The sequence below is a fragment of the Strongylocentrotus purpuratus genome, unplaced genomic scaffold, assembly GCF_000002235.5.
Source record: "Strongylocentrotus purpuratus isolate Spur 01 unplaced genomic scaffold, Spur_5.0 spur5_scaffold_6, whole genome shotgun sequence".
NCBI classification, from domain to species: Eukaryota; Metazoa; Echinodermata; class Echinoidea; order Camarodonta; family Strongylocentrotidae; genus Strongylocentrotus; species Strongylocentrotus purpuratus.
Window position 1 is genome coordinate 22,203,982 of NW_022145612.1, and position 11,647 is coordinate 22,215,628.

General features: G+C 33.8%; 1 protein-coding gene across 2 annotated transcripts; it reads left to right on the forward strand.

The window, feature by feature from the left end:
* Positions 1 to 287: 287 nt before the first annotated feature.
* LOC578301 lies at positions 288 to 11,496 on the forward strand. 2 transcript variants are annotated; one of them, XM_003727232.3, is made up of 6 exons: positions 288 to 424; positions 5,600 to 5,808; positions 6,870 to 6,898; positions 7,532 to 7,583; positions 8,470 to 8,590; positions 9,581 to 11,496. In XM_003727232.3, exons 1-6 carry the CDS (start codon positions 352 to 354, stop codon positions 9,769 to 9,771), a joined length of 675 nt encoding a protein of 224 aa, XP_003727280.1. In that variant the 5' UTR covers positions 288 to 351; the 3' UTR covers positions 9,772 to 11,496. The 2 variants fall into 2 exon arrangements, with proteins under 2 accessions (XP_003727280.1, XP_799992.2); XM_794899.5 differs by lacking the exon at positions 288 to 424 and adding an exon at positions 1,227 to 1,405.
* The last annotated feature ends 151 nt before the right edge of the window (positions 11,497 to 11,647 follow it).

Sequence of the window (11,647 nt, forward strand, 5' to 3'; positions counted from 1 at the left end):
TATACAATTTTTTTATTTTTTTTTATTTAAAGGTAGGAATATGGAAATCAAATTCATTCCATTTTAACTGCTAAACTTATGAATGAATACCGGTACTATTTTGTGTCAGTTATAACAGTCTGTAGAAATACCTAGTAGACTATTAAACTTGATGGTACTACTGGAAGCAATTAGCAGGCCAATTTAATCTGTGTTTATCATTTGTCTGTGAATGATTAACTACGGTGCGATGTCATTTTATGTCGACGACTTCCATAGCTATATATGTTCAGTACACTGGCATTTTATTGGGGTGCCATAAATACCCCTGGTTATCAGAGAGAATTATGAATATTTGTAAACTTTACAAAAATGGATCATATTTATTGTCAATGGATGTTGTTTGCAGTTCTCCTTGTGTATGCACATCTTGGGCAGGCAGATGGTGAGTTTGGGCCTTTAGTTTATTATTACTTATTCACATGATGACAAATAAATACCACATTTAGAATGTGCCTTTGTGCTATAGTGCTCTATTCTGAGGCACGGAGGAATAATGAGAAGAGTCTATTTTTTATATCCTTTTAGAGTTATACTTGTAGCCTGGGTAAATGCATTTTAAAAATCAAGAACCAATTTGGGATAGATGATTGTGAGTGCATGTGTCTTTTGGTTTTGGGAAACTGGTGGCATTTTACGGCCATTTTCACAATGTTATTTCAAAATTTAGAAAAATTTAATTTTTCATGAATTTTACAAATGGCATTAAAAAGTCATAATTTTTTTTGCAAAATTTTATATCATGGGTTGCAAAATTAGTTTTTTTAATTTTGCTACATGTTTGTGAAAAATGGCTGTAAAAAGCCATCATATAAAACTGATCTTAATTTTGAATGTATGATGATCTAAACATTGTATTCATAAGTATTCATAAGTATAAGTGCAATCGGGTAGGCCTATAGGCCTAATAACAAAATGCTTCATATTGAGATAAAAGTTATAGGGTACATACACTGACACTCTTTCTTCCCCCATTTTGTGAGAGAGAGGGAGAGAGTGAATATAGATAATAATAATAATAGAGAGAGAAAATGGATAGGAAAAGAAAAACATGGGGAGTGAGAAATGAGAGAGAGAGAGATATATAAATAATTCAGGGTAATAATATAATTGGCCTACCGGAACGCTAAATTGAACTCTATACCAACAAATTTCGCTACCGGTACACCGACACATAAGGAATTACAATGACAATAGCTGTCTAGCTGAGTCATAATATTGGAAAAGCCAACACTTCTCGCGTCATTTTGTAGAACGAAAACGTCATACAAAATTTCCTCTGAAGTGAGTTATAAACTGTAGATGATGAGGGGCCTACACTTAGCTTTCGTATTGCTATTCACGATCCTTGTGCTATATTCAAAAGGTAAGTAAAACTTAAATATAATGACACAATTTGGGTTACAAGCGCGGTGTTCTAACAATTCGTTTTCGTTACCAAATTTGAGCCTTAGCCCTGCTTGAGAAGAGGTGAGAGTATAATGACAATGAAGTTACCCCGCTCAACAGGTCTGGAATACGCTCTACCCGGTACCGGCCGTATGGGTGTGCGATAGCCATTGGTGGAGGTATTTTTGCAGGGGTATTTCATAAACTTTCATTTCAGGATTGGTTCAGTTTATGAATGAAGTTGCCCCCCTTTTTCTTCTAGACGCATAGGATTACATGTCAACATTTTAATATGATATATTTATTGTGGAAGTGAACAAGGTCTCAAAGAGCATGAAACCTATAGTCTGAGACTAAAGATGGATTGAACATGTTCATGATTTTGAAAAAATCTTGGAGTTAAATACCTTAATTAAAGTACCTTAAAGTATTATTGCAAAGGTCTAAGCTATCAATGCAAACATTGATTTTCATTTAAGAAATGCACTTCAATGAAATGTCAATAACTCGGGCAATAACTACCAGTGTCATTTAATTTAATTAGTATATTATATTAATGCATAATTAAAAGAGAAATACTTTTTTCTGTACATTGAAGGGGTATATCTTTGAAAGGAAAGTGGAATGTCTGTGGTTTTACAAAATTTAGAATGTTGGACTACCGGTACAAGTAAACCTACCGTGCAGTGATGGGAGAACGGGGTTATGAATTCTGGAGTTTGGGAGAGTGTCCATTTCTTTCCCTTCTCGTCTTTCCTTGTCCATTCCTTTTCCTCTCTTTCAATTTTTCTCCTCACCTTTTTTGCCATTCATTTCACCCCTGCCCCTCGATAGCTGTGCCACTGCTGAGAGTGATCCAGACTCCTTCAGAGACCTCTTTATTTTCCTTTTTATAGGTCATTGAAAATTCCAGTGCTAGATGAAGATGATTTGCATTGATTGAAAAAAGAATTCCTTGGAAAACTTTACCAGGGTGTAATTAAACATTGACTTAATATAATTCTAACTTTTTTTCTTTTTTTTTAGTTTTGACTGAATGAGATTGAATTGTATCTTTATTTCTTTACTAAAATATCATATAGGTATCACATCATATATTACAGTATGCAACACTGTAGGCTGTTGTGGCAGAGCAAAATCTTTCAAAATCTTGTCCGGCATGCAATGTTTTCAAAAATTGTACGACTGATTTCTCTTTAGGAATTTCTAAAGTAGTGCTACTGGTTTCCATGAATTTACGAGGGTATAAAAATCCTTTGATAAATGAACTCATTTCCGACAAGGCGACAACTTTATCCAGACTCATTGACCTGAACAAAGCGAACCAGGAAATTGATTTAGACTCGATGAAATTATGGAATACTCTGCACTTTTTGTTGTAAACAACAGTCAATACAAATATTTGTGTATGTGCACTGGCATGAATCACACCTATAATTACAGAGTCACAGCCCAACGAATCATATTTATAGATTTTATACTGTCATCTTTTATATTTATGTACCAATTAAAAGTCACACAATATGCTATTGTGCTTACTTGTTACTCTGTGCCAGAAAGGCTAGTAAATCATATATATTAGTTAAACTTTTTGATGAAAAATTACTGTGATCTATGAAGTGAAAACAACAATTAGTCTCTGAAGAGTAAAAAATATTCAACTTATATTGTGCATTGGAATTAGTATGTACATGTACATGTAGATTCATTCTGACCAAGTATTAAGAAGGCTGCACTGCTTATGATAATGTCAATTTCTTTAATGATTGAAAGTGAATTATGATGGTGTAGTATGTGGTTGTACAACAAAAATATATAAGGTTTGATTTATGCTGTCTATTTAAGATTAAAATCTTTTTAAAAGTAAAACATATATTGAAATTAAAATATCTGATAAGGATTCAAATGTTTGAGAACCATATTTTTAAACTTCTCACATGTTACAAGTAGGGCCTGCAATGTACAAGTGCATTTCCAGAATCTTGTTGAAAATCAACTGATTATGAGCATTGGGTGGTATTCTCATAAGTTAAGCCGGGACTAAGTCCAGACTAAACAAGAATTTTAGTTCACACTTCTATAGAATGCTAGGTTTCATCTTCCTCCTTCAATATTCATGACAAAGATAATCTACCAAAGACTTTTTGGAAATTCAGTTCATACTCATATTATCTTTTTCTTCCCATTTCATTGCAAAATTAATTTTTTGGAGACTTTTCATTGAAGGATTAAAATAATCTGTACAGGATAAATGAGTTGACAACAGGCACTCCATAAAAGTGTGGACTAACTTAGTACGCACTTTGCTACATGTGTATGGTATAATTAGATACTAGTATTTTCTCGTATTTATATGATATTGGATGGCTTTGAGTGTGATACAGAAATATATTACTTGAGCTATGACAATATTGAACGAGTCGGAGACGACTCCAATATTGTGTCAAAGCGAGAGCAATATATTCTTGTATCACACAAAAACAAAGCCATATAATATTGTTATTATTATTTATACTACGTGGAGGATTGTTGGTCACATGATATTCAATAGATTGATGTTTTATTACACGGGCGTGCATTTTTGGTTATATTCGCAGTGCATTTTTGGTTATATTCGCAGTGTATTTTTGGTTATATGCAGACTGTGTACCTGTCTGCCGTTAATGAATGTTTTTCATTCGTTCAATAGTGCAAATATTTTCATTTGTTGAAAGATTAACGTTAATTGCTGACGCCTCGTTGAATAGAATGTTTATCTTTCAACTCATGAAAATATTCACACCATTGAACTCATAACCATTCATTATTTGTACCAGGCTGACTAGCGAAATAACAACATTTGACTTACCTCAGCAAATATGGCTTTTTTTTGTGTGTGATATTGATATCGATATCAATAGTTCCTGGATAACTGAGCAATACGAAAACAATATTGGTCAGTCATCCGGGTACTGCGCTAATGATATTGAATACATGTACACTGATTTATTGTACCACATGGAAGCCTTATATAGAATATAATACTCAATACCGTAACATAATCCCGTTCTGAGAAATCTGCCTTCAAAGAGAAATGTTTCCTCTCTGTTAGATCCTTAAAATCAGCCCATTCCTGATAAAAGCCAGAAAAGCATTAACTCCATGTAAAATAATAATAAGTTATTAAACACCTTTCTTGCTTTCAGCAGACTGTAGGAGACTTGGAGCATTTAATCATAATAATTTCAATCTCTCTCTACTAACTACATTGTAGCTTAGACGGTACTGCTGAGAGCCTGGAACAATTATCAATTTGCAAAACTGTATTGTTCAGTCAATCAGTCATAAACCACACTTACAGTCAACAACTAAATTATTTTTTTAGTGTGTCTTTGGTAACTCGAGAATAAAAGGTGGACTGGTTTAATAATGGTCTTTGTTGAGTACTTTTCGATGGAAGATTTAATGTGTCACATTCTAAAGTTCAAGCATAATTTAGGACTAATCAATTTTTAACAAACTTGTAAAATGACACAACTTGGTAAGGGTATGATTGATAATTCAGTTGTCAACTGTATATGCTACAGGCCTTGTTTTCTTTTATAGTATCGTACATACTATAGACAGACAGGAAGTGGGCTACTGTAGTGTACCTTATCATTGCTCTGACCTGTACGTGTAGGCTACATGTATTACAAAGTTATGAATCGTGTGACAAGGAAAGGAAGAGTTGAACAAGGATCAGGAAATATTCAAGGCTAATCCTCCATTCAGTTCAGTTCAGTTCAGTTTATGATCCAAATTAGGACCCCGAAAAACCAAGCTTGTGAGTGGGGCCCCTGCGCAGGATGGACCTCTCGATTTAGACTGCAATATCATCAGGAATTAGTTATATTACTAGGTGAAATTCATATACTATTCAAATTGTAACTAATAGTGGCAGTAAATACAGCAAATACTCCTACATATATACACAATGTAGTAAGCAACATCTGTACAAGCTATAAGAAATTAGAATTCTCTCTGAATACATGAAACATTACTTTTCTTTCAGAAGAAAATTATGAACTTTTATGCATGTTTCAGAGTATATACATGTATCTGCACAGTTCAACCAAAGAAGAGAAAGTTAAGAAATGCTGAATCACAATTCATTTTTTTCTTCATTTGTGACTGTTTCACTCCAAAATAGACTGTGAGGCACAATGCGCACCTGAGGACGCCAAAGCTTGGGACCCTGTCAGGAACGAGTCGACGTACGACAGGGATCCGGCAAGCATCAACCAACCAGACGGAAGACCATTGGGTTATCAGTTAGATACCCTTGATTACATTAATGATGCTAATGCAAGATCACCCTGCGTGACAGTCACTGGATGTATCAACTATGTGGACATTATGGTAAGGAGATCCAAGGCTCGTGTGGATTCTGCATTTAAAACAGTCCACTGTGATTTCATGATCTAGGTGGAGCCAGAAGGGTGTTAAAGGTATAGATCAGTTTTCGAAACGCCCCCCTCTCAAAAAATGAAATGGAAGCTCTTGTTACCAATCATGTAAAAGAATATGTTTTGATTAGTACGTGATGATACAAATTTTACCGGGAAACCGCCAACTAATTAATATATTTGGTAAATTCCGGCCTGGACAGATATCGCGTAGTCCCATAAACATCTTTCTGTGAACAGTGCTTGTAACTTTACCAAGACTGGGCCAAATTACTTATCATCTCGATGATTCCAGAACCTCGCAGTATACACACCAATACTTATATGCTAGATGATCAACCTTTTCTGATCGATTCCACAATGTTTCTTTCACAATGCAAGCGCATGACCAGAACTGGTCTATACCTTTAACTCTCTGTAAAATAAAAGAGTTAACACCCTTCTGGCTTTAAACAGATGATATAGAGGTCTTTACATGGTATTTGTATAAACTGTATTTCAAGTGGAATAAACTTCAAGCAAAACCAAACTAAAGTGGGTGTCTTGAGAAAAGAAGGCCCTATATAGTCCAGACCTTTGGACCATCACAAACACAATAAACAAGATTTCTGATTTTCTGGGTATTTGTTTACAGCTACATGTGAATGCATGTACCATGGAAGATATGATTCGTTTTCTATGAAGCAATGACAGTTTTCTGATTCAGATTTTGCTGTTATGTAGGCATAGTTTATTCCTCAGCAATACAACAGGGATACATGAAGTGGGTTAATGAATATTTTTCTGTATAAGTGTAAATTACTCTACCAAGAGTTGAAAGCTGTTCAACCTTCCTAGATGTTTCAGTGCTGCATTACAGACACCCAATTTTTGAAAAGAGCTATTAGTTCTAAATCACAATCAAAAACTCAAATCAGTTCCAACCCTTCAAGGTTCATTCTATTGGATTGCTAATTTGGTATTTGTGTCCATCTTTGTTTCCCCCCACTTTTTTTTTTTTTTTTACATCTACAGGTCGAAACAGATCCATTGGCCAGAATTTGGTAAGTATTCCATCACAGAAAAATCAAGGCAATTATTTATGAATGTGAAGAAAACATAAGGGTCAACATTAATCATGATTTGTGAGGAGATCTAACTGCCATACATATTTTATCACCATCAAAGATTTTTAGTTTACCAGAAAATTGTTTTAGTCCCTGTAGAACATAAGGTAGTTTTAATACTTTTATTTTTCTGGTACGGTATGATTTATATTTAAAAAATAGCTTTCCCAATCCCACCGCTGCCACCATCTTGGGAAAGATTTCTGGCACTCACAATAGTAACCGGGTATATAATTTTTGGATCACCATGTTTATAGTATTAATACAGTCAACAAGGGGGGAGACCACAAAACTGTGTTACATTGATTAAGCCACAAGAAGGCAGGATAGCATATGTCTCATAGAGCCCTTTTAAAGAAGAGTTAGAATCAAACCTTCATTTGAATGTCATTTTTGTTTCTACTATCATTATGCTTTATGTTAATGAAAGTGCAATGGAAACCTGTTTAATCCAAATAGAGAGATTTAGGTATCATTTTGTTTTGATCTTATGAATCTTTCAATGCAGAGTCTCTAATGATACCAAACATTTAATGAGCAATTTTGTAATAAAATAATTTGATCTTTCAGCATTGAAGACATTACCACAGATGCTGCCACCAGAGAACTTATTTGTCAAGAGGTAAGTCTGACCCGTAACACTCTAACAGCCTTGTGAGCATGCAAATTAAAGGAGAACTAACCTCAAAGAATAAATGTAGGTATTCTGACAAACAAGAGAAATTCCTGCCTTTTGATGTACAATAAATCTTACAAATGTATACAAGAGATATAAACAAAGATTTCTTGGCATGATGCAAGGCCTTTTAGCATGACATGGGCGCAGCCATTTTCTTGAAAATCTGATGTACCAGGCAGAGTTGTACATGTATCATGCACCAAGCTTTAATTGGAAAAGACTTTTTGATCTAATAAAAAAAACTTTACTTTTCAATCAGGGAAAATCATAGCCGAGAAGTTAAAAATTACAGTTGGTGAAAAATATATAATTGGGTAACAATAGTTACAAATACTAAAATATAGCAGAATTTCTTATGCAAAACATTCACCCCAGAATAGCACCAACTTATTTATGCAATTTACGTTCTAGCAAGTGGAGTACAAAGGATAATAGCAGGTGAATGAAATGCTTTAACACCACAAACATCTGGGGAGGAAGCATCTATAAATTTGAATACATTTAGTTGATAAACGACTCTGCATAGTTTGTCATGTTCTCAAGAAAATGGCGATGCCCATGTCTTGCTGAGAAACTGTACTTTATTCTTGCTTTATGCCTTTCTCATTCACTTTGGTGGGTAATCTTGTAGATTGACGGGCAAGAATCCAATAAATCCCCGGAACAACTAAAGTTATTCTTTGGGTTAGTTAACTACTAGTGTCATGCACTTGGAAACCATAAGTAAATGCCATTGGCATGGATGTAGATTTAGGGTTTTGGATGAAGTGAAATATATGTCAAGTTAATATAACTTAATTCCTTCTTTTTGGTAACTTCTTGGTTGTAGAGAATCTCCAGCTGTGTTCCCTGTCCTAGTGAAGAGGTGACCTATCAATTCTCGTGCCAGGGGTCAAGCTGTGACCAGAGTGCTGTCAACTTCTGGTTTAGATTCGTCCTCAGTGATCCAGGTGAGACCCTCAGTTTATATTATTCATCAAACTTCATGTCGCAAGTAGAAGTGTCGTAGGCGTGTGGTTTAAGTGCTTGACTTGCAATTCAATGGTCGTGGTTCGATCCCCGACACAGCACTAATGTCCTTTGGCAAGGCATTAATCTTCATTTGCGACTCAATACCCAAGAAAGAAATGTAGGATGATGAAAGCATTTGTGATAGTAATTGCCTATGCCCTCACAGTAACCATATGGTAGGAATACGCTTCAGGGAGTGGAGATGGTGCACATTGTGCGCAAATGAATCTGATGACGGGGGTAATAATATGTCGTAAAGCGCTTAGAGACGATTTATTGTATTAAGAGCTATATAAATCCAAAGTTGTTATTATGGTGTATGAGGTAAGCTGCTCTTTGTGTGTGATTTTTTTTTCTTCAGAAACTGTTGAAGGATTTCAAATTTGATTTTAAAAGTATGAAAATGAGCTGGCAGTGCATGAAAACTAGCATTGTACGTATTCTGGGTTGATTGTCATGAAAACAACAACTCATGGTAATGTTTATGTTTCTGTTTTTTTCATGCTGTTAAGATGAAGTAAAGCTCTGCCAAAGAATAAAAGTAATTCATGACATCTGTATTGTCTAACAGATCAGAAAGATACACAATTATAAAAAATTGTAACATGCACATTATATTAGAATTGTAGAATTTATGGTTTAATGCCTATTCTTTTTTTTTCTTCTTAAATCCATAATTTTATTTGAAATCTTAAAGTGGATATTCTGTTTGCAGACCCCAATGAAAGGGAAGAATTAAACATTGCCTTTAATGTTAGACAGCATGGAACCACTTGAAAACAGAGATTTGAATTTAAAATTAAGGACTTGAAAGACATATGTAACATAATTAGTCTGTAATGGCATCACAATACAATTATTGTATTAGTATCTTGTCAAAAATCTTGAAACATGTTTAATTTCATCAAGTATTCTTTTCAACTTTTCAGCTGTACTAGATCCTGAACTTTGGTGCTTCAATCGCAATACCGACGAATATCCAAGCAGTCTATACAACAATGTACCTGTACCCGTGACTAGAGCTAAAACGATGCCCACTGGGAGGGGCACGTCGCTAGGGGCAACCTTTTCTCTAACTCTTTGTGCCTTTCTAACAGTGATCTTCATTGCCAGGCAATAAGGACATAAGTAGTGTCCAAAGTATGTGACTGTACATGAAGAAATTCTTTTTCCTTCAATTATGTAAAGTACAGTTCAGTATATATTCGTACACATCAGTAGTTTCAAAGTTATTTTATTTTATAAAGCTAATGTAACATTATAGAAATTACTGATTCAAAAGGTCAGTTATTATTTCATGCCGGTCATGCAGAATCTTTTTTATATATTAAAAGAATAATGTTCTTCACTTTAACAATATTGTGTGATATTTTCTACCTATCTTTGTCTGAATAATTTATAAGTCTTTGAATTTCAGTGCCTTTCTTGAAGAAATATAATGCGATTGCTTATCAACCATGAAATGTATCAAGTTACAAGAGTTGTGGAACCGAAAATCGACATTCCATCTTCATTAAGCAAGATTTTTAAAGTTGTGTAATATGCTCTCGGTAGCTTTTGATGTGTGTGATCTCATACCAATGCAGTTGTACATGAATTATTCTCATCATATTGATTACATTTAATTATGGTTCTTCATTTTATACATGATTTATCTTTGATAGAACAAAAAGAAATTAATGTGGATGTGTGTACAATTATTAACTTTTACCACCTCTGTCTTTCTAAAAATCAAACACTGCAATTTCACTGAGGATGCTAACAAAGTTTTGTTTCAATGATTGTGTGTGTACTGTACAGCTAATATGAGTACTTTAAATACTGTTACAAGACTATAAAAGTCAATGTTATATATAAACAGTAGTTGTGTATTAGCATATATAGAAAGTTTTTAATGGTTGGCTTTGTATTGTCATGAAAATTAGTTAACTCTGAATAACCATTGACTTCTTTCATACCTTTCACTTAAATATCTCATAAGTATGATTTTTTTTAAATTTATGTCTTGATAGTATGATACACCAGTAGATACACAATGCAATGTTAATCTTAGAATTATATATTTGTGTAATAATATTTCCTTTATATGATGAAAGCCTTTTAAGTATCATTTTGCTATATAAAGAATATTGATATGTTGTGGATATGGTTGGATATTGTAATTTTTGAGAGATTATAGCAAATCTTGGCATTAACAAGTGTGTAGGTATAGCATGTTATGACAGGCAGAATAATTTTATCTGGTGTTTTTATTTAGCGTAAGAAACTAAATCATATACATGTGTACTTCTAGTTTTATGGTAGAGAACAGTAGAGATCAAAAAGCGTCACTCATTTGTTGACTTGGATGTTTACAGTGGGGGAACTTTTTTTTTCATTGAAATTGTCTTAACATGAAATCAAAATCCCATTGACAGATTGACTTATTTTCAACCATGACAAAAGACATCTCAAATATTCAATATCAAGAACTAGATGCAAATTTAAAGTTGGTATGCAAATAAAACAAAATGTTGAGGAGAAGGGCATTTCCTATAGATTGAGAAAGGCTCTCTGAATGAAAAGGCTACAATGTTATAACAAATGTTTTTGTAGCATCAGCACATTCAGAATTTTGGCCTACCAAGACTTTCAAAATGTGAATTAACAATAGAAAACCTGATAGCAATGACATTTATGTGAAACATTTAAGAATCACTGATTTATTTCTATTGTAAACATTTGGAATGAACTAACGACAGCAGATAATTTTGTTGTTTTCATTGTAGAACTTGTCTTTTTAAAGGTTTGTGTAAAGAGATATATTTTGTATGGAAAAAAATTAAAGAAACATTTATAACATATATATTCCAATATACTTCCATCATTGTCTGCCGTTTGACTAGAGATTTCTTGTTCACGTCAAGGCCAAAGATTGGGGCAGGGAATGTATTGGTTGAGAAAAATAAAATTGGGAAATAAAGAGAAAGTGATAGTTGGGAAGAGTGCGGGGAAAA

Bases quoted from the DNA above. Each gene is read 5' to 3' on its own strand.
- LOC578301 (XM_003727232.3), top strand. From the start codon at position 352: ATGGATCATATTTATTGTCAATGGATGTTGTTTGCAGTTCTCCTTGTG. The intron at 425-5,599 runs GTGAGTTTGGGC...ACTCCAAAATAG, and splicing joins ACATCTTGGGCAGGCAGATG to ACTGTGAGGCACAATGCGCA. The intron at 7,584-8,469 runs GTAAGTCTGACC...TCTTGGTTGTAG, and splicing joins GAGAACTTATTTGTCAAGAG to AGAATCTCCAGCTGTGTTCC.